The sequence below is a fragment of the Telmatherina bonti genome (genome assembly GCF_933228915.1).
Source record: "Telmatherina bonti genome assembly, chromosome: 19".
Classification (NCBI taxonomy): domain Eukaryota; kingdom Metazoa; phylum Chordata; class Actinopteri; order Atheriniformes; family Telmatherinidae; genus Telmatherina; species Telmatherina bonti.
The window spans coordinates 30,344,504-30,368,716 of NC_136617.1; the positions used below are offsets into that span (position 1 = coordinate 30,344,504).

At 38.7% G+C, this 24,213-nt stretch overlaps 1 protein-coding gene across 1 annotated transcript; it reads right to left on the bottom strand.

Annotated features, from left to right (window-relative positions):
* On the bottom strand, positions 1-22,119 carry parp10 (poly(ADP-ribose) polymerase family member 10). The gene is made up of 11 exons (XM_079258772.1): positions 22,043-22,119; positions 18,833-19,008; positions 16,753-16,995; positions 14,363-14,593; positions 12,467-13,506; positions 12,175-12,387; positions 8,939-9,059; positions 7,857-8,867; positions 3,644-3,777; positions 3,384-3,558; positions 1-562 (listed from the first exon to the last, which is right to left on the bottom strand). The coding sequence occupies exons 2-11, from the start codon at positions 19,005-19,007 to the stop codon at positions 264-266; spliced, it is 3,642 nt and encodes a 1,213-aa protein (XP_079114898.1). The 5' UTR covers position 19,008; positions 22,043-22,119; the 3' UTR covers positions 1-263.
* Positions 22,120-24,213: the final 2,094 nt, after the last annotated feature.

A 24,213-nucleotide genomic window follows, 5' to 3' on the forward strand; every position in this document is an offset into this window, starting at 1 on the left:
AACTGTAAGTGAATTAAATTAAACGCTAAGTCACATTGGCAGTAAACACAAAACAAAGAGCCAAAAAGCTCATTTCGTCTTTATCATGATTCCTTAAAAGGTTTAAAGTGAGAATGGAAACTCCAACTAGCTTTGCATTTGATGCAACATAATCATGGAGGCTGATCAAACAGGGCACTTTCATAATGAAGCCCTTTAACATTCAAAGCATTTTTTTTAAATGACGGCAGAAACATTGTCCCTGAATAAACTCCTCTATTCCCTCAGCGGTGGATCAGCTGACATGTAATGAGATATTCTGGAAAAGCTTGCGTATCGTTGAAGATGACGAACATGGTTGGCTTGGTGATGTCATCAGTGACGCTGTCGTATCTGAGGGGAACGTCGCCGGTCTCCTTAAGCGGCGCCGTTCTCATCGAATGGTCGCCTTTAGTGAAGTCTCCAGTCAGAACCTTTGACACAAAAATAAACTTGTATCCATCTGCATTCGGGGGTGAGTACTGATTCTTGACAGACAGGGAAGAGTCCACAGCAAAATACACCCCCTGACCGTAGACGGTGGCTGCATAAAGGAACAAAAAAAAAAAAAAAGATTAGAAAAACAGTTAAAATGAGATAAACAAGTAATATGTTATTAATACTAAGGATGGGTCATGATTTGATGAAGTTCTGATGAATTATTCAACTGTAATAATATAAATTAGATGCAACCATCATGTTAATGTGCAGTCATCTTGTTTTAACCTACAGTCTATGGCAGGACGCTTCAAACGGCGACCCGCGGGCCACATGCGGCCCAGAACCAACTTCTATGTGGCCCAGTTTGTGTAAAATAAAAAAGATATTAATCATGAACCTTCAGTCATTCCTACGCTGATTAAGTTGCCTACAATCCAACAGTTGTGCAGACCATGAATGCAACACTTGGTTGCCTAGCAACATTAACCCCAGCTGTGTTTTTGTGTTTTGAAGTTGTAAGAGCGGCGCTAGCAAGCATGTCGCTCTCTGTCTCAAAACGCTAAATTAACAACAAAAACTACAGATTTAACCCCGCCTGGACTGATAACTATTTGTTTATTTTTCCGTCACATTCGAGCGCCAAACCGATGTGTTTAATATGTAATGAGTGTGTTGTGAGTGTGTATGTAAAGTGCCCTGTGACAACATTGTTGTGAAGTGGGGCTACACAAATAAAGTTTAATCGAATTGAATATGACCTTTTTATGTTTAAAGTTATGAGAAAAATAATTTCTGACTGGACTTTTCATTATTTTATTTCGTGCATTTGTCCTTGTCATGTGGGACTGAATTTAAAATTGAAAAATTAATAAATACTTATTTTTCTAAATGCAAATGTGTCTTTTTAAATGGATTTTTTACTGATTAATTTTCCCTTACTTTATCTACTGGCTCTGATCATTTTTTTTATCTGAAAATCTGGCCCACCTGAACATCTAATTGATTAGCCCTGTTTGAACAAGCCGCTGTTTGTAATGCGTTACCGCCGCCACAAGGTGGCGCCGAATAACCCCATTTCCTTATTTGGTTTACATTTCTGTGCATCTGTTACCATTTACATCCAGATTATTCAGCTTGATTCCACCAGAGCCGCAGTCCTTCAGCTTCTCTATGCTTCCCTGCTCCAACTGGCCTCAGTCTGATTAATGCATCATTGTGGAGAACTTTGAACCAGGTGTGTCGAAGCAGAGAAACATTGAAAACCTGCAGGGCTGTGGCCCTCATGGAAACTAACTGAATAGCCCTGATTTATATGGGCGCTATAAGATATATTTTATTCATGACTTTTGTTTATGTGCAACATGTTTCAACAGAATAAGTCATTCTGACATCTTTTGGGACAACGCAGCAGAAGAAGAAACAACAGTTTCCAAGTAAACAAACACTACTGCATGTCCCCATTTATTGCCATCTTATTTTTCCTCCCCCCTTAAGAGCTATTAATATCACAAGACATGTATTTGTATCACATAATGACCATTTCTGCTTTGGTCCTGCCATTCTGTTGCAGGGCTCTGGACGACGTGAGGTTTAATGCTAATGGATTAACAATATATTAAACAGTCAATGACAGACAAAACGTTCTGTGTGGGATTAGAAAATGAGGTCTGGTGAAACCTCTGCCATGTAAAGTTATCGTATCTCAAGCCTGCCGTGGTTATGTGGGTCCATCAGACGTTCCGTCCACTGTGGTTAGCTTTGTCACTAGATGAAGTTTGATTATAGACATGAAGAGCAAACATAGAAGAGAGCTGGAAACATGCTTCCTGTCAGATTTGTTCGAGGTTTTCAAGGCTCGATGGGATTAGTTGCGCCTGAGTTTACAGTCCCATCAATAAAAAAACCATCAGCAGAAACCAGAAGCTGAGGCTGTAGATGAGCTGAATGTTTGAAAAAATATTTCTATTGAACCAGAATTAGAAAATAATGTAATGATTTTCAGAAAATATTTATTATTACTTTCAGCTTATTTTACAGGCAGCTGTTTTTTCTCTTCTTTAATGAAAGGGTATGAATAAATATGAGCACAACTGTACACATTTACAACAGAACCATTAATAAAGATGTTGAAAAGCTGCTGCTCACCAGATTCATCTACAGTTGTGCTCATATGTCTTCATCCCCTTTCATTAAAGAAAAGGCTGAATTTACAACAGTCACTCAAATAAATGGAGACTTAAAAAAGGAACAATAACTAAAAATTTGCAAAAACATAATTTAGTAATATAATACACTGTTTTTTTTTTAAATTTAATTGAGTTGAAGAAAGAAAGAAAGAACAAACAAACAAATTGTTCCTGGACAAATTAGAGACTTTTCTGTTGAACAGTGGGACAAAATCCCTGTCAGCAGGTGCAGAAGTCTGACTGAGAGGAACAGAAAACACCTGACTGGAGCGGAAACATTAAAGCATTGTTCAACTAAATATTAGTGATGTAAAATGTAATAAATTATCTTATTTGTTTGCTTTTTTTAAAAAAAAATTCTATTGAACCAGAATTAGAAAATAATGTAATGATTTTCAGAAAATATTACTTTAGTCATTTCAACTTATTTTAAATGCAGCTGTTTTTCTCTTCTTTAATGAAAGGGGATGAATAAATATGAGCACAACTGTACACATTTACAACAGAATCAATAAATATCACATCAATGCACATTTAACTGGAAAGTATGAAATGCCACGAGGCAGCAGCACACTGCTGAAAATGTGCCTCCCATGTCTGCTCAGCAGTTGGGACTAAATGGAAACGTACATGTGTGCATGCTGAACGCTGGCTGTAGCTGTGGGATGGTGAAAGAATAATCAAACAACTACATTTCTGTAGTTTGGCTTTAAGCGCTCGTCTGTAATCGAACCGTACCGTTCTTTCCACAAAAGCTCCTGTTGAATCCATGAACACAGATTTCTTTCACGCTCTCCTGACTCGTGCCGTGGTAGAGAGTCCGTTCCACTTGCGGGTGCGAGGATCTCTGCAGTATGCTCGCCTTTTTCAGTTTGTATTGATTGTACAGCAGTCTATTCATGAGCTTCTCCACCTTTTTAGAGGAAAAAAAAACAACACTTTGTTATTACTGAAACCCCACAGCGACCTGCAGTATAAATATGTAGCTCATTTCTCACCTGGATGATCCGGATTTTGCTGTGGTACTCGTGTATGGTCTGATAGAAAGTCCTCACCACGCTCTGAAATTCATCAGATTCCTCTTCCACCTTGGTTGCTTCAGGCATGTTTGACAGCAGAGAGAATTCCTCCTCTGTTATGAAAAAGGTCCAGTTAATGACTTTAAATCAGCGCAAAAACTGGCAAAGAGTAGCCAAACAATTACCGTACGAGTCAAGAATAAACTCTGTCTCACAGTGGTTGTCAACTGTGGCGGGACCATCTCTGTGGAACTCTCTACAGGTCAGACAGGCTTCATCACTGTCCAGTTTTAAATCCCTTCTTAAGACCCACCTATTTTCACTGGCATTTTACCCAGAATAAGTTTGCTTTTATTGCTTTTATTGTTTATTTGTTTCATTGATTTATATGTTATGGTTTTAAACTTTCCCATTTTATTGTTTTATGTTTTAATATGTTAATTATGTTATGTTTAGCACTTTGTTAGCAGTGGCTGTCAGAAAGTGCTTTATAAATAAAGTTGGCTTGGCTTTAAAACAAAGAAAACAGGCCAATGAAAGCTAACAAGTGTTTTCCAGCCACTTCATGATATAAAAAACCAGAGCATTTACACTATGTTACCAAACAGAAAAGAAAAACCACACAAGATATAAAATGTGATCTTTAAATCTCACATTTGGTGTAGATCAGGGGTGTCCAGCTCTGAACGTCTAGGGCCACAATACTGCAGGTTTTCCATCTATCCCTCCTCAAATACACAAATCTAAATTACTGAGTCCATAGGCCGTTACAAAATATGGATCTGAGTCAGGTGTGCTGAAGCTGGAATACATAGAAAATTTGCAGAATAGAGGCCCTTGAGGACCGACTTTACACACCCCCGGTGTAGATGAAGCACATGTAGCGTAACTGTGGAAGTGAATCTAAATACAGAGACAGTATTTTTTGTTTCTACAGAAGGACAAGCTGAGATGCTCAGACAGCAGTTTAGCACTTCAGCGGATAGTTTTCCAGGTTAACACACTCCAAAATGCAGCAAACAAAGACAACCAGGCTAATCATCTTCTTTTAACTGTTATAGGGCAAATAGGGGTGAGGGTGGTCGTGGGTGGGTGGAAGGGGACTATGGGTGTATGTGTGTGTGTTTTATCTATTTTGATGTAAATTGTTTTATAATGTAAAGCACTTTGTATTGTTTTTAAGCACGAAAAGTGCTATACAAATAAAGTTTGATTTGTAGTTTGTGATAACAAGATGGTGAGTTTATCATCATCCAGCACAAAGATTCATCCAGGTGTCTCCAAAGACGGTGATTTGCAGAATCCATTTCAACTGGAAACAACAAAACATCCAGACAACTTTGAGGATAAAAAGAAAAAGTAGTGCTGGACACTGACAGGAAAGAAGCTAATGAGGTTGTAAGATCTACACATGTACAGGTACATCTCAGAAAATTAGAATATTAGGAAATAGTTTAATATTTTTCGTCACTCATTTCAGAACGTGAAACCCAGATATTATATAGATTTATTAAACAGAGTGAAACATTTCAACCATTTATTTCTTGATATGTTGATGATTGTGGCTTATAGATAATGAAAACCCAAATGTTTCACTATGTGTGTAATGAATCTATATAATCTATGGATTTTACATTCTTAAATGAGTGACGAAAAATATTGAACTTTTTCATAATATTCTAATCTGTATAACATGACAACATTTCAGGTCAGACCAGATCCCTGTATGGAACGAATTATTTGAGCAGTTTTTAGCTCAGTAAAAAAGTGTTTTATTGGGTTTCTGTATGTTATTACTATACTGTACTTTCAAAGACTGTGTGAGGAACTTTGCACTATTAGTTAGATGAGAAATGCTTTAAAAATAAAGTTTGATTTATTTACCTCCGCCAAGGAGGTTAAGTCTTTACTGGCATTTATCTGTTTATGTTCAAGATAACTCAAAAAAGTTATGGGCGGATTTTCATGAAATTGTCAGGAGTTGTTGGAAATGTGAAAAGGAAGAACACATTTAATTTAGGTGGTGATTGGCTTGTGTGTGTTTATGTACATACATATACAGGTGTTTGTAGATGCGTATGTATATGTATATGTATATGTATACGTCTGTCTTTTCTCTCTCTACGGGGTGTTTTCTATGTTTTCTCTTCTGTTTCGGTTCACTTTCCATCCTTCTATCCTCTCTAGTTCAGCAGTATTGTACAAACTCTGTAATGTAAACAATTATACAAAATAACTAGAAAAATAAAGTAAGAACCCAGAATATCAAGGGGGTCATTATATTTATAAAGCTCGCTTTGGTAATGTAAATTTGCTCAGCAGAACACAGCATCTAGATTATCATTCTGCTTGCTTAAAAGCTGGACAAGACAATAAAAAAAGAAATAAAAATAGGTGATCTGGTTCACCGTGTGGCTCCAGGAATTTTTAAAAGGACTCTAACATTGTGCTTAGCGGAGGTTTACGCCTTCTGAGAGCTTTTCAAGTTTAAACTGCAAAAAACTGAGGCCTGACATGTGGAACATGCTTCAAACTGATGCGGTTGATCCCAATGTTAAGTTTATTCAGGCAGCTGTCGTCTCAGAAAGCCAGAGCCTTCGCTTTCTTGGAGTAACTAAAAATACAGAAGACCATCCTGTTCAGCGAGCTACTCTGTCGAACTAACATTTCACCCTCATAAAAGACACATTGTTTCTGTTTCTTCTTCATTAGCGCCTGTAAATATGCCAGCAAATGCAACCTCCCACCTTTTTCAACACATTTCTCCTGTTTACTGACTCCATGCCGAATGCCAGCAGCCCATTCATGGTGGATCATTCAAGAAAAACTGCCTTTACTGTACCACATGGTGAGGAAGAGAAGCAGTGCTCAGAAAAAGCATTAACAAGCGACTGTTCTGTAATTTTATCACACTGAATCAATTAAAAGGAAACTATAGTTTCCCATAGCTCAATTTTTCCTTCCAGGTACTTTGGCGCTCTTCCAGTAAAAAAGGAACCAAGTACACTCCAGTCCACTAAGTAAGAGATAATGCCCGACGAGGTGTCCATTCGCGTCGGGCGCGTCGTCCATTGATTTCTGATAATGGACACCTCGGAGGGCATTATCCTGCTTATACCATGGTTACTCACAAAGGAAATAATATAAGATCAATCACTAATGTTGTTTTTTGCTGTTAAAATAATGTTTTTCACAAGAAAGGGCAGAGCGGACTATTTAATGTCTTTTGTTGTGGCGTTTCCAAGGTAACCGGCTTTGAGAGCACCTGCAGCCGTCACCCTCCTCTTAACGGATTCCAGTGAAAATATGATTATTTTCCGCCTGAAATGCATTTTTCTTCACAATATGAAGGAAATCGGGGAGGATGTTTATCATGTTTATGTGATGTCTGATGTTGTCAGTCCAGATATTCTTTCTGCCTGTTTGTCGTTACCATTTCTGTTGCCACGGTTACCAAATGCTGTTTGTGCCAGCGCACTGATTTAGAACTATTGGGCTATTTGACTGAACTTTTTTTAACTGGTGTCCAATATTACTTTTTAAACAACAACCTGCAGCCAATCAGAATCGAGTATTCACCCAGACCATGGTATAAGTCCCAGCAACGCGCCACACAGCTGGTTAATAACCACCCAAAAAATATCCTAAAAACAAAAACTTGGAAACTGCACCACATTATCTTCCTAAACAGTCAAATGAAATGAAAACTTTATGCAAACTTTAGTTAAATGAAGTGAAAAGGTTTAATTAGTCCATGCACCAGTTCCACCAGCGCATGCATCAAAGAAGCATCATCTCATCAAGAAGCAGAGATTAAAACTGAACTAAACTGTTTTAACATTTAGCTGTGCTGTGTTTGTTTTATGTTGCAGTCACTGCTAGTGTTCAGTTAAAGTCGACATCAGCAGCAATGTTAATGTCTAATGCTTTTCTATAGCATGTTTACAACTAAAACAAGCTGCAATAAGGACATACCACAACAAAACACCTGGTGAAACGCATTCTGACCTCAAAATAAAAGCAAATGTAAAAACACGAGCTGTCCCAGTTATCCCAGAGTCCGCCGCTGTAAAGGTCTTTAGCATCACCTAGCCATCTAAGAAGTAGTCAGTTTTATTTTATTTTATCTAAACCAGTTTGTCCATATTATGGCTCCACAGACATCACAACATCACTAGAAAAACCAGCTTACCTGGTACGTCAGCAGCCAAATCTTGTAAGTCAAGAAGCTTCCTGGAGATCTTTACAGACTTCTCGGAAGTTACGTTGAACTCCGTCATCTTCTCAAAGTCAATAACGTGGGGTTGATTGTCGAGCAAGATATCGACCTTCTTAAACTTCATCCTCCAAGAACTCTCTATGAATACGGTGGCATCTGGAGAATAAGGGCTTGTGCTTGATGATGTGGGATGGCGTTCCCACTGGACCATCTTCAGGATTTCCTTGTCAGTCACAGGGTTACAGATTTTCTCCATCAGCAGCTTCACATCACACATCGCTTCGGCCACGTACTCCTTGAACCCAGACACAGCAATGATGGTTCCTTCCAGTTCAACCCTAACTGCGTGTTTCCTCTTGATCATCTCCAAACATTGGCGGTGGTAATCGGACATGCTCCTCACGCTATGGTGCTCCAGCTTTTGCTCCTCCTGCTTCTGGCTCACCTTCTTATTGAAGGCGATGTCTACTCGGATCAGGTCGCAGCTATACCCAGCGAACACGTTCAACTTGATGGTGTTTGCTGCTTTTATCGCATCCTGTAAGGACGCGTCAACATTTTCCATCTCCTGCAGATCTACCCGGGGGCTCTTGTTGGCAGCACTGGAGCTGGATTCATTCTGAGCCATCTTCTTGGACAACTCCAAGGCTTTTTGAAGCTGCTCCTCCTCGTCCTCTAGAGTCCACTGGCTTGACTCCATGGAGTACTGGATGGCTAAAGACAGCTGGGCCTCTTCTTCCAGATTGCTAACGAAGCCCAGAACTCCATCAGCTACCAGGGGCCCACTCGCAACATTTTGTTCAGCTAAGGGTTGGGAAGCTTCAGCAGCTGTTGTATTAGCGTCCAGGACTAACGGGTTGTCTGGTCCTTCTGCCATGTATAAGTTCATATTATCCACATCAATGAGCTGGTCTGCAGCAACCACTTCCTCTTCCTGACTTTTATCGATAGCCGAGACGATTCTCTTTGCCTCCTCTAACAGGCCTGTGAAGAGGTAAACGCCAAGGTTAAAACTGAAAATAAAAAACTGAATCAGAGATGTGAGATGATGTTACCTCTGTTTGAAACGCCATTTAGATCCACTGGCAATGGATCCGGTTTCAACTCAGAGTCATTTGTAGACATTTTCTGGAAGTTTTTATGGGACGCCATCTTCCATGCAGTTTCAAACACATCCTGAAATATTAAATATGACGGATTATTATTAATGCTTCTGATTTACATAAACCTGAACATTTTATATTTTAATAAGCCATTTTTAACCTAAAACATTCAAAACTTTACCTGTACATTAAGCCTAACAGCAGCAGATTTGCAATAAACTCACAATGTTTCATCGCATTTGATGATCTTTTATTATCTGACTTAGTTCACCATTACAGACACAGACTGCATGTACCGAGCATGCAATCAGGTGGAATTTAAAGGTCTTAGATACGTTAGACAACATTTTAACAACAATGTGAATATAAATGAGTCTTAACATATTAGTTACCACTAGCCGATTTATTTTCACTCTTCCAAATCATTTTATTTTATTTTATGTATATATCATACATATATACGGAATATTATATAAGGAATATTATAAGTAGATGGATAATTATGTAATATTTTGTAGATAGGGCTGTAAGTATATGTATGTATGTAGTATATCTGTGTGGATGTGTTTATATGAATGGAAGTATTTGGAAATGTGTGTGCAAGTGTAAATATGTGAATGTAAATATAGATAGTAAATTTAATAAGTATGTTGTAAAATGCAGCGATAGAATGGAAAACTAGATGAGTAGAAAGGGCTGGGAATACCCAATAAGTCTACATTTCTTCCCACTCCTTTTATCTCACGAATTTAATGATCAAATTGATGAGGAATTATTCTTATTATTGTTATTAATATTAATATTTGTGATTATTATTATGGTCTTAATTAGTATGTATATCTATGTATATATGTGTGTTTATGTAGATATGTATGTATAGGTATGTACATATATTTTTCTTTTATTTTCTTTCATTTGTTCGAAATAAATAGACTATCAAACTATCATAAATGCATATATGCACACATACACACACACCCATATATAAGTAAATAATCCTAATTATTTAAAAAGTTAAGTCTAAATTCATAAGAAGCATATTTCAAAGACCAACCAAAACAAACAAAAATTTCCTGCTTTTCATGTTAATTTATGCCTCAAAGTGAACAAACCAGGAAAAAAATGGGCCTAAAAGCTTCCAATCTGTGGGTCCTGAGAGTTGCTGGAAATGAGAAAATGCAAGCTTATCTCTGCTCCTCATAATCTGAGTTTTAGTGAAACAAGGCAAAACTTAATATGAAGTGACAGAGGGAGGGGGGGGAGGGGGGTGTTGTTTCAAAGCCAATCTTTTCTTTAAAGAATGAAAACTTTAAAAGCTTTTCTGCCGCTGCACTCTGATGCTTCTTCTACTAAAAAAAAACCAATCCAATTTATTTTCCAAGCTTGCAACAGACATAATCAGAGATGATATTTTAGAGGCTGCTGCCTGGAAACAGCCACCTGAGGCAAAAACCTTTATTATTCCTTCTTTTATTAAAGGCACAGTATGTAAGATTTCAAGGCGATTCTTTCCACCAGCAGGTGGCAAACGACCACAGGTTGGCAGTAATGAGCAAAACTGACCCCTCACCCCTCCTCCTTGCCAGCTCCAATGAGGGCAGGAATTGCTTGAGAGCTGTAGCTCAGAGCCGCTCTGCAATAAATGGGCTTATACTCCCCCTACTGGTGGAAAAAAGTACTTTTTTTTTTTTTTTTTTTTTACTGGTCAGAAAACATTCAAGAAGGGTCTTTGTCATCAATTAAACCTGTAATTTAATGACGCATCAAATATGGACAGACTGGAAGCTACATGTTTAAAAAAAACTATTATGATTGTAGTTATTTTTTAGTTAATTTACTTTGAAAATATTGAAAATCTTACATACTCTACCTTTAACTGAGGAAAGAAAACTGTCAATCAACAACATTACTGATCATGACGTTAAAGTGGCAATTTATTTTTTTTCTTATTAACAGTGACAGGTCTGTAAAATTTGTAGGCGGAGCGAGCCTACTTTAATCCAAATCAGAAAGCATTTGCACATTCACATTACCCTTTAATGAAGCAGACTTTCCAACCAAACGTACGACTGATGTAAAGTGCCCTTTTTCTTATAAAAAGGTTACAAATGTGCACGGCATTATTTTCAAATGGGTAAATAACTTTTATACACACATTACAAACTACACAATATGTTTACATTCAGATGTTTACCTTCAACCTCACAGTTGTGCACAGATAAACATGTATGCACATATCAAGATACATAATAAATGGACCAGCTTGCATGAGCCGGTCGAGTCTTCAGACTCTTTTCCTAATCTCAGATCTCGATGCAGTTTCACAAATACACGCTACGTTTAAGTGCTGATGGAAAGCTGGGTCATCAGAGTTATGGAGTTATTTCCCTCCATAGTCTTTTCAACAGGAGACAGATGCTCTCTCAGGAAACAAAATAATTCATCACGCTACAACATGAATAATATAAACCAGTGTTTCTCCATTCTGGTCCTCAGTGTCGCGGCCCTGCATGTTTTCCTACTCCAACACACCTGATTCAGATTAATGGAGATCCTTATAAAGTTCTTTTCAAGCCTGTAAATGAGCCATTTAATGCAACTAGATGTGATACCTGTGGGTCAAAACCATAGACTGTAGATAAAAAGATGGACGTAGCCTCCGTGACATCACCCATAGGTTCCTGAAGAGCTGAATTGAAGCTAGGTGGGCGGTTCCTACCATCGCCATCTTGGTAGGGGCATGCGTGTCGTCTCACCCGGAAAATACAAATATGGGCAAAGAGGTGGAGCTGAGAGGGGGGCTGTGAGCGTCATGGTGGATAATTGACATCAAGCAAACTCCGAGCTTTCTGTAGCTAAGAGCTAACAGGAGCTAACCAGCAAATGGAGGTAAGCGGACTAAAGCTAAATAACGTTAACAACTATTCTGTATCTTCTCAGAGTCTGCCCCCAATTTTTCTTTCACATAAAACCATATGATGCTCATCATCAACATAAAGTCGCCTGTACCAGACCCTTAAATATGCAGATACACTCAGCGTTCAGCTACACTGTACACATAAGAGCTAAAGAAGCCTTATCAAGAAGAACGTCACCAGTTCAGCTGAGATAGAGCCTGGAGTTGCTTTAAACACACAGAACTACATAAAAGAGATGTTTCCAAACCACTTGTTTGGATCCATCCTTACCTGCTGTGGTAGAGGCTTCCAGGGCACATACTCTGGGCTGATGTAGACCTGAAACTTTGTCTCCATCTCGTTCAAAATGCTCCTGCACTCCTTTTCATCTAAGAAGCGCGCCACTCCTGGAGTATTTACTGTTATGGTTCTGGTGCAGATAGATGACACCACACCTTGCAGCACCTCTTCTGCCATTTGACAAGCAACTGCATGGCCATGGATCTATCAGGTGACAAAACAAGTGATGAGACCAAGAATTTAAAACCCCTGGAGTAAGCAGAAAGGAAGATCCACCGGATACCTTTAAACCAGCGTCATATTCAGCCTCTAGTGGAACAATAGACACTTGGTCCATGTCAGCCAGCAGCTGGTGACAGTGAATCTGGATGTACTTCAGCACGTCTGGATCCATAGAAATGACCGACTCGCTTTCAATAGGTGTGCTCAAAAACTCCAGGATAGCAGTTTGCTTCTCATTTTCCATTCCCTTCAACGTCAGGACATCAATATTCCCTCCTCGTCCTGAAACCTTCACAGCGGTGAAGCTCAGAGTCTGCAGGAACTGAGTCCACTCCCTGCAGTACAGCATGCACTCCAGCTCTGAGTCCACAGATATGCTCAAATGACTCATTTGGGATTTTAAGAAGCTACATGCCTGATCAGCTGCGCTCTGGGAAATAGATGTCACCTTAACATTAGTGTCTAAAACTGTGTACGTAGCGGGACAGTCTGGCCGATTCATGGCTTTCAGCAGTTGCTCTTCCACATCTTTCCTCGCAAAGAACTGAGCTTCATCCAGCTCGAGGGTAAAATGAGCCGTTACCATATTGCTGATAAAGTCCAAGATTGTGTGTTTTATCTGCTCCACCTGAAGTCTGTCAGGTCCTGCAATGTGCATGTGATCATCATTTATCTGGATGCTAAAACCAGGATTTGTTTTCTGCACATCTTGATAAGCAGTGCTGCACTGAAATAAAGAATATTTTACTGGGTCTGTGATGGGACTATCACAAGTTATTGTTTGTGCCTCTTCGGTTTTATCCTCCATAACTTCCTCTTCCAGCATTTCTACCGTTCCACCGGCAGCAGGAGGCTCTGAGACTGTCGGAGAAGCTGAGGAGTGACCGCTGTCTGACGGCCCAGCATGCGCGTCTGCATCGACAAGGACGGGAGCAGCCTGCTTCTGGATAGCATTCGAGTCCTCTGAGCTCTTCTCCGTCATGTCTTGGCTCTCAAATTCAACATCATGTGATGTTAAAGGTTGAAGAAAGTCAAAGTATGGCTTCACTACAAGTTCTACATCCTCCAGTTTGTGCTGAAGATTGAGGACGAGGTCCACAGCTGTCAGGAAGAAGAAGAAAAAAAACAGACGTTTTGATTAGTAAGTAAATAAAAGCAAATTAAGTTTTAACATCGGACAGTAGACCTCTTAGAATTTGACCCTTTTCATCAAACATATGGAAACTGATAGATTCCCCATTCTCCAAGGTCTAAATTAACTAAATAGACCAGTTATTTTGATCTTGGACCTTGGCTATGCCTGCCTCAAGAGCCATATAGTTTCATTGTTGATGTTGTTCAAACGCAATGCGAAATTCAGGATATTATGTCCTTGTTTTCATTGTAGCTTCCCAGAGGTTGATGCTATAACATTGAAAGTTGTACCAAGTGTAACCTAATAAAATGTGGTTGTTTACACATTAACACCTTTTAATGCACAAGCAATGTCAAACACATTTTTTATGCTATTGATGACATCATATGACATACAACTTTATCTCAAAATTGTTACTTTTAATACACATACATCCCATTTTATCACTAGTTATGTTTTATCTCTTTATTTCAGATTGTCAGTTAAAAATCCAGCGGAAATTTACAAAGGTGTTAATGTGATAACCATATGCAAGAATATTTTATTAGGTTACACTTGGTACAACTTTCAATGCTATAGCATCAACCTCTGGGAAGCCACAATGAAAACAAGGACATAATATCCTGAATTTTGCATTGCTTTTGAACAACGTCAACAAATACTATATGGCTCTTGAGGCAGGCATAGCCAAGGTCCAAGATCAAAATAACTGGTATATTTAGTTAGTTTAGACCTTGGAGAATGGGGAAAAATATCAGTTGGCATATGTTTGATGAAAAAGGTCAAATTTGAAGAGGTCTAACCGGACAGCATGAGACTTACACTCATAGTTTGTAAAGGAGACCTTCGCTGCTCCCTCTGACAGCATGGTGACCTCCTTCACTGCCTGATTCCCACCTCGCGCACTCTCAAAGTACAAAGACAGCAGGTCGGCTGTGGTGCCTGGATGCAGGTTCGACACAAGGATGGAGTCCGTTTGCTCAATCTGCTCCAGAGTGACTTCGCACCCATCAAGTTTTCTCTTGGAGATTTTTGTGCTGAGAGTTTGGAAATCTATAAAACAACATGCAGGCTCGCTGGTAAATGAAAAGCAGAATCAACTTTTACCATTTTTTATATACTTAATACTTCTCATATTGACACACGAATCTACCACGATAAAATAACATCAATCCAAATTAAAATTAATCATTGATACAGAAATCACATGCAAGCTGCAGAATGTAGATTTGTTTCCATTTCCCATATTTTAAGAAGTAAAATGGTTTTAATTTAATGAGGAAAATGTTGGTGTGGTGTGTTGGTCTGAGTTGGTATTTGGTCTGAGACTCTAAATTGGAGAAGGGTTTACGCTATATCCTGCTTTGACATACTTGAAAGAAACAATGTGCCAACACTGGTTACATAGAGGGCCAAAAACAGAATGTCAGTACTCTTTCTATAGAGTTCCAAAAGCCAAACTGGGAGTAGACAGTACATGGTTGCAAATGGTGCCGGGGTCTTTGTTTTCCCTGTGCTGGCTGTTCCACTACAGAACCTGACTATATTGTGCTGGGTCTTCTTATGCCACTTGATTCCTTGTGGAACATAGGGCCGCATTGTGCTTGGTAGGGTTACATTAATTTCACATGTTGCCTAAACACCACTCTCCATTCTTTATAAATTTATGTAATGTATTTTATACAACACCTTGGAAACGGATGCGTCATATTTCATACATTTCTACAGAACACCTGCATTTCAAACATTAACATGTAAATAGTGATTTATTCTGTCAGTTTTCTGTTAAATGATGTGAACATTTTAAAGCTCAACATACAGAATGTGTCACAGTTGTAATTTTTTTTATTTTATTGTCTGATTGAGCTCAGGAATAAAATCATGAGATGACATTTCAGTTGCTTTTTGTGATTTGGTGCTACTGGCAATAACCCCCAGCTGAAGCCTGGAGAATGGGGTGAGGCTTGATATTGGACGGAGTTCGATTTCAAATGGGCGTGGTTGGATGTAAAGTGGGCGTGGTTAGACAATGGTTCGACAGGCAATGGGTGTTAGGGGGTAGGGTTGCGGTGTGTTCACACCAGACGTTTTGAGAGCATCAAGTTTACATGTAAAGTCAATGTGGAGTCGCGTCAAGGAGACGTCAAGCTTTCTCGCGGAGGGTTTTCAGGGTTTGCTGCTGAATTTGAAAAGCTTTAGGAGGTTGACGCACGTTACGCGTGAAGCGTGCCGTAAACGCCAGAGATTGAAAATCCAAACTTTTGCCGCTTGAACCGGGGCATCAACCAATCAGAGCGATCAGCACGCAGCTCCTGGAGTAAATGGTGAAACTCACCAAACTCAGAACACCTACGATTTATCTGGTGGACCCAGACACAGGGCTGAGACGCCTTACGGCGACATTCTCTAGCATTATTTATTAAATAAAGCCATGCCGCTCCCTCTACTGCATCCGCCATCATTCAAGCTGACCGGAAGGAAAGCTCCACCTTTCCCCCCCCTTCTCTTTTCCGCTGCGTTTAGTGACCAGCGGTGAGCTTTCAGCGTTTTGAGCGTCTGGTGTTAACACACTGTTAGGGTTAGCAGTGGCCATTTAGAGAGAAGGAGAAACATGATCCAATCAAAATGTTAAGGGGGCGGGGTTGGACATCCAGCCCCGCCTCCTTCTCCAGTCTGCAGCCAAGACCCTCTCGTTACTGAAAGCAGCTGTGTTAACTCAGCATATGATCCTGTCACATATCAATCTCGGGATCATGAATTGAACCGGATCAAGATCATATTGTGGCAGAATTAGTTTGGCTTTACCTCTGAACCTCATTTCAACACAAACTTCAAAGTGAAAGATGATCTGTCACCTGAGAATACAGCTGGACACAACCCAGCTTTCAGTTTAATGCTCATGCTAGCCTGCCAACACTCCCAAATTGATAGTTTAACAATATAATTTTATAGATTTGCTATCATATCACCAGTATTTACCCTTTAGATTTATTTTTTTCTGTTGCCAAAAAACAGGGTAAAATCTGGCCTTAGCATTGACAATAAGCCGGATTTAGCATCATCAGTTACCATAACTGTCAGCATGGGCCTGAAGTATCACAACTGCCTCTATAGGTGTCAGATTGTAAACAGTGAAGGAATCACTGTCTCTGCAGGCAGAAGAAATAAACCTTAACTGTTCAAAGAAATGGAAAACATGTACATTTAAAGACCTTTTGAGAAGGGTTGGGAGAGATGAATGAGGACAAAGTCTCTGCCTGGTGACGGGTGCAAGGTGTAGTCGTTCATGCTGAGGCCCATCATGTTCTCAACATAGAGCTCTATCATTTCCATGCAGGTATCAGGGTTGATCCCTCGCAGGAGCAGTCTGCATTGGTCCTTAGATGGAGGCTTCCTCACAATCAGCTCCACATTGTGCAGAACATGGTGGCCTTTAGACAGGACTCTGGCTGCAGCTGTTGAAGCAGACAAAAAAAACAAATAAATTACAATGCTACATCTGGAAAATCAATTATTCCAATGTTTATTGTCATGATGTTTTAAAAATCCAGAAAAAGAACCATAAGCTTTTAAACCAAGAGGCAATTTCAGCGCACCATGGATATTTTGACCTTTATTCTTACAATTTTGGGTCCTATGAAAAAGAAAGCACATCATATATCAGGACATAAGACTAATCTGGTCATGTTTAGTTGGGTAAATACAACCTGAGATGAGAAGCATTTAGTCAAAAGGCTAAAAAGCAGAAGCATAGAGTTAAAATTAAGCATATGTGGTGGTTCCACCGTTGCAGACACACCTTTAGCAGCAGTAACTTGAAGTACTCATGATGTAATGATGTTATCAGTCACATGACGCATTTACCTTTACAATACTGCATCAGTTCATTGGAGTTTGTAGTATTTGATCTATTAAGGTCTTGCTGAATCACAGCAGCCAGGCTGCAGTTTGCACTTTGGACCATTTTTACACTTTATTTTCGTTCTGTTGTAGATGTGCTGCCATGTTTGGGATCATAGTTCTGCTTCATGACAGTTTCAGTCACATTTTAGCTGTCGAACAGATACCATCGCATTTGCCTCCAGAAAAATAGTAAAATACAGTGGAGTTCATGTTCCACTCAATGACTGCAAGAAGTCCAGGTCCTGTGACCGGAAAACAAGCCCAAATCATCAGTCCTCCGCCACCGTGTTCGGGAGTTAGTGTGAGGTGTTTAAGCTGACTTATTGTGTTTGGTTTTCACCAAATGTGCTGCTTGGTATCACGATCAAATACATCCATGTTGGTGTCCGATGCCCAAGGAACATTGTTATAGAAGTCTTGTGGTTTGTCCAGCTGTAATTTTGCCAACCTAAGCTGTCCTGCCATGTTCCTTTTAGAGAGAAGAAGCTTTCTCTTCCAAACAACTCATATTTATTCTGTTTTTCCTAACAGTACTGTTATAAACACTTATCATGCTGAGACTTGTAGAGTTTGAGACGTAGCTCTGAGGAAGCTTTTTTGAGCATATCAGGGTCTGACCTTGTGCAGAACTTGTCCGAACGTGCAAACAGTGCAAAGACTGGGAACTGTCTTGAATGTCTCCCCCTTGTTAATAATCTTCATCACTGTAGAACAGGGGTGTCCAAAGTTGGACCTCGAGGGCCGCTGGCCTGCAGGGTTTCGATGTATCCCTGTTCCAACACACCTGGCTTCCATTAAATGTATCCAACAGCCAATGAAGTTCTGCACAGTGAGTTACAAGTCTGAGTCAGGTGTGTTGGAAGAGGGATGCATGGAAAACCTGCAGGATTGTGGCCCGTAAGGACCGGAGCTGGACACTCCTGCTGTAGAATGATGGACGTTTCTTGGAAATGGTTTAAAAGCCCTTATCAAATGGATGTGCAGCAAGTTTCCTATAAAGATCGCTGCTGATGTCTTCCTCCTTGCCGTTATAATAACACACATCTGAATACTTCAGGCCAGCAAACTGACAAAACTACTGCTTTTATAGAGATGCTCACACTGATAATGATCAGTTTATTAACTTCAATTTATAATTAAATAAAGACACAATATACATCATGTCTTGTTAGTCATCTCAGATTATATTCATTTTATGACCTGAAAATATATGTCCTGATGTGTAAAATGTCAGAATTAAAACTGTTTACTTGTGTTTAATTAATATAACTACATGTCTGATCGTCATATTGTTCACATCCTAAAGAACAAAAAAAAAATCATTCAAACATTAAAGAAAGGGAGATTTACGATTATCAACAGTCCCAGACATATAGTTTTGAAACTTGCCTTCTGCCTCCTCAAACACCAGTACAGCACGGTTGTCCCTCTTCTCCACAGACTCAAGCAAACCTCCCCCAGAACGCCTCCTATTCTCAAAGTAAAGACACAGCAGCTCTTCGTCTATTCCTTCAGGCAGAGCCAGCACCTCCACAATCCTCTCCTCCGGGCTTTCAACAGGCATCCTAAAAAGCACAAAACATGCAGTGTCCGTCAAAAGACTGGAAAAATCTTTTTTTTCTTCCTTCTAACTTTTCATCTAGATCTAGATTTTCATCAGATTATTTTCCTTTTTAACATATGATTAAATGTAAAAGCAAAAACAATCAGTCGCCAAGATGAACTGACTCAAAACGAATCAATGATAAAGTTTATTAGTCACCAGCCTCAGAAACATGCAGTCAACACCACCTCATGTTACACTTTATGACTTGTTCCAACGGTTCAAGTGATCCAACATCAGCTGTTCAGCAGTCTGCATGAACCAACCTATCAGCTGAATTTCTACAGAAAAATTTTACCCAGGGTGGTGAAGAAGAAGAAAACTGCTTGGTTTATCCAAAAGCAATAGAAATTACCCATCAATCCATCCATTTTCTTTACCGCTTAGTCCAATTCAGGGTCGCAGGGCACAAAAAAATTAGACCAATGGAAATTTGAACTTGGATCTGATATCAGTGCTTTGGCATGATGTAGGAGAGATGACCATCTGGTTTCTGCTGTAGTGGTTTCCATTGTGCGGCATGGGGGAGGTGGTATGATGCTGTTCAGTTATTCAGAACTGAAGAGATATTTAACAAACCTCCTGGAGTAAAACACCATCTGATTTGCATTTCATTGAACCATCATGATGTAAACACACCTCTGAATTACAATAATATCTATAGAAGAAATAGCACTTATTTTTCTTTTAAATCTTAGTTATTTTTACATTTGTATAAGAATCATTTCCTGCTTTGAACATCATTACAATTTAATTATGTATAAAACATACTACTACTACTACTAATAATAATGATAATAAATTTGATTTATAAACACCTTTTGAAGTCACTCATGGACACTGTACAATAAAAACAGGCATTAAAACAATAGGAAACAATAAAAACAACAGAACTGTGGGACAGGGTGATTATAGGGAGTATGCTTTCTTGCTTTGTGTGTTTTGAGGATGGATTTGAACAGATGTTACTGCATAACATGGACTACATCAAGTTATTCAAATAATTGAACAACGTTATAACTAGATGTGAAAATTAAAACCTGAGTTTTGCAGAAGGTACCAGTAGACGCCATTTTCTGTTGCCTTCATACAGTAACATTAAGGATTAGGAATGAATGGATGACAACTAAATATTTGCATCTGCCTGTCACTCAAGAAGGAAAAAGTATAACATTGAGTTAAACAAACAACATATTTAGTACGGATGGGAAAATTGAGTCAGAAAACCGGATATCGGAATTTTTTTTGCTTCACAATTTTAAAATAGATTTTTTTGTTAAAAAAAATTGATTTTTTAAAAATAAATAAAAATAATCCATTATCATTTTTTTTGGTCATTTTTATTATTTTTTTAATCGATCTTTTTACTTGTCTTCTTGGGCATTATAGCAGCAGAATGATGATCTGGCTTTCATTATCATCACTAACATGCATGTTAGGTTAATTGTTTTTTCCTCATTGAAATCAAGAAAAATGGCGAGAAAAAAAAAAGTTCAATACATTTTCTTTGTTTTTAATCGACAAAAATTAGCAATATTGAAGAATTGTGAGAATCGAATCAGCACGTAAAAGATCGGAATCGAATCGGGACAAAAGCATATCGTCACAGCCCTGATATTTAGGCCAGTTGATGTCATACAGAGTAGGTGCTATATGGAGTGTTTGTGCATAAAGTTCATAATTATTACATTGATAATTAGATTAACTTGATTAAACACGATTCAAAATACAAACACCAACTCTAAGGAACTGCAAATATATAGCATGCAGTAGATCTGATGAGCAAACGGAGCTCTGAAGATCATTGTTAAAATGCTGTGAACATTCGGACATCAAACTAATCCAGAAAGCCGAGTCTTGAGGTTGGAAATGACGTCATACACCTTTAGGAACAAAAGTAACTTTCCTTCCTGGAAAAAATAAACTAAAAACAATGTTGTTGCTTGGCATGGTCACATAAATAAAAAAAATAAAAAAACAACTTAAAGAAACAAATTATTCAAAAGTATTAAATTTCATTTATGATCTGGAAAATCTTCATACATGAAAGAAGCTGTATATCAACTTTTTCTGCCTGGTGATCTGGTTTTACAAACATTTTCAGCTTTATATCACTGCCAATTGAATATTTTGGGGATAGGAAAACAAATAAAACCAGTATGAAACATTATGTGGAATTATTTCCATCTTATTTTTCCACTGATGCCTTGTTCGCTACTTAGAAAATAAAAATATGAAAAAGCATCGATCCACATTATTTATAAAGCAACAAATCTAATATTACCAGCTGTTATTTACCTTGAATGACAAAAGATGTAAAAAAGATAAGTATTTTAATTGAAAAAAACAAAAACAAAAAACAGCACAACAAAACATAATATCTTATTAAATTAACATAAGAACAGCAGAAGTATGAATTTATGAGGATATGAAAAACAAGGCTTTTTTTTTTATTTTTTATAAATCAAGTGCATGACTGTATTTCCTCACAGGTTAAGCTATTCAATTATGTCTCAGCCTTTTTTACAAAGTACAATTTGCCAACACGCAGCAGAATTTCCCAAAGCATTTCTTACTGAAACGAGATTTGCAGAAAAACTTTAATAATTTCTTTTGCTTTATGTGCAGCAAGTGTCATCAAGACTCCGGCCTACACACAGCTGCATTCCGGAAACTTCCTACTTTCTGGCACTGTTTTGGAAAACTAAATATCCTGCTTTTGGGTTTTAAAAAAAACCTATAGTCTCTCGTCAAAAACTGCGTCACAGTGGCGCAGTTTTTTCTGAATGGTTTCTAAAAGCGACACTTCAGATACTCAGATACTCAACGGGGGTCTGCGGTGTCACGCTGCAACTGGAAAGTGAAACCAAGAGCTAAAGTTGCCATGTTTGCTAACACTAAAGTGGTCTGTCGCAAAAGCTCTTAATTTTAGACACACACAAAAAAGCAAACTGCCTTTTCATAAGGCTGTTAAATTAATTCAGAGCTTTACTTACGTGTGCTACAACGAAAACATTTGACTCCGGTCGGATTGAGCTGAGAGGTACTTCCTTGTTGTGCTGCTTGTTGAACGTCAGGCGGCGTCAACAGTTTATCGCTGTACGTCTTAAAGAGACAGCGACCTGTTTCTGGAGCGCGTAGACTGCAAAACAAACAACCTAAAATAAACTAACTAACCAAATAAATAAATAAATAAATAAATACACATCGGAATGGAAAGGTTTTTGGTCAAGGTGAATACTTTTAATCAATACAATTACATCCTGGGAGAGGAGGTGGAGGTGGTGGAGGAATACAAGTATCTTGGAGTTCAGCTGGACAACAAACTGGACTGGAAATGCAACACTGATTATATCTATAAGAAAGGTCAGAGCAGACTGTACTTCTTAAGGAAGCTGAGATGGTTTAACGTCTGCACCAAGATGTTGCATATCTTCTATAAGTCTGTTGTGGAGAGTGCAGTCAGCTTTGCAGCATCTGCTGGGGTAGTAGCATCAGAACCAGAGACTTGAAGAGAATCAACAAACTGATCAAGAAAGCTGCTTCTGTGCTTGGAGTAACTCTGGAGCCGCTGGAGCTGATTGTCCAAAGAAGAATGCTGCACAAGCTGATGAAGATGATGGAGGATTCTTCACACCCTCTCCACAACACAGTGATGAAACAACAAAGTGTGTTCAGTGAGAGACTTCTTCAGGTCCGATGTAAGACTGAAAGATACAGAAGATCATTCCTGCCAGCAGCCATCAGCCTCCGGAACAAGACCCTCCTCAAGTTACTTATATATTACAATATTGAATTTCCCTTTGGGGATTAATAAAGTATTTTTCATTTTATTCATTTTAATGTGAATAGAATAATTTCAGGGACTTCGGTGGTATGAAATCAGGTTAAAAACAAAGAATAACAATAGTTTCCTCTTAAAATGTAAATTTACAGTTGTAAATTTACAGAACTTCTAATCCCTCCATCCTCCAAAGATAGTTAAAAGCCGAGGAATGGCCACAAAGGCTAGAAAACACATAAATCAAAGTGAATGTTACAAAAATAAAGGAGCAAGCTCTACACAAGTCCCGTTGGATCTTTATCCTCTGACGTGGGAAAAAAAAAGTGTTTAGACACAAGGATGTTGAGGTGGAAACAGGATTAAGCATGGTGGTGGGATTGTAATCTTCTTCTGATGATAATGATAATTATTATGGAAGTGTTAGAGTCACAGCTCAAACACCGTCCAGAATCTGTGGAAGAAACTAAAGACAGGAATGAAGAGAAAATATTTATAAAGAGTATTCCCACCCACCTTATGCTCCCTGCTAAGGGAATATTAAAAAGAAACTGTCTTTCCACTGCCACTGGGACGACCAGCTCATGCTGTGAATAATCAGTTACCTCGCTACCCTCTCACAGATCCTGGTTAATAATACATTCTCTAAGCTTCTTCATACCTCAGCTGGCTCCCTACAGGGCTGTGTCCTGTCACCGTTGCTCTTCATCCTTAACACAGATGGCTGGGAGCCAAAGTGCCACATGGTGATGCTTGTGGATGAGAGTTCTTCCATCTCTGCTCTCCTGACCCGTACAGGACCATGTCTCAGCCCGAAAGGACTTTGTGGATCAGTGTGATGGCTTCTGTCTGCAGGTAAACATGGATAAGACCAAGGACCAAGGAGTCTATCTGCAGTAGTCCTCATCGTTTATGGGAAGCCTGCGGGGGTTTAGTTTAGTTTAGTTTAGTTTATTTAGGATCACCATTAGCCGTAGCAAGCTACAGCTATTCTTCCTGGGGTCTGGTACAAATATAACATCAAAAAACAGAAACTTGTAAAAGTTACACAGTTCAGTCCTGGAATAAAAGCTATTTACATATTTAAATCCATCTCTTTACATCCATTTTGACATACTAAATGCATGCATGGCATGTCCATTCATGTTACATCCAGTACTTTACCATAATACATCATATTATATAAACAGTTTACTGTAACACACACTCTATTCATGCACAAAAATATGCTGACTCTCATTGGATATCAACCCATATATTTGATTATCTATAATACAAATCTTCTAGTACACCTCTATCTACATTATCAATTTATTTACTCTATTACACATTCATTTGTATTTATTATACTTTTATCACCAAACCCTTATAATTATGATTTATATA

Coding starts and splice junctions, on each gene's coding strand:
- parp10 (XM_079258772.1), bottom strand. CDS start 19,007: ATGCCTGTTGAAAGCCCGGAGGAGAGGATTGTGGAGGTGCTGGCTCTG. Junction 14,594..16,752: donor CTCCCAACCCTTCTCAAAAG/GTCTTTAAATGT, acceptor GTTGTTTTATAG/ATTTCCAAACTCTCAGCACA. Junction 3,559..3,643: donor GCAAAATCCGGATCATCCAG/GTGAGAAATGAG, acceptor TCCTCTAAAAAG/GTGGAGAAGCTCATGAATAG.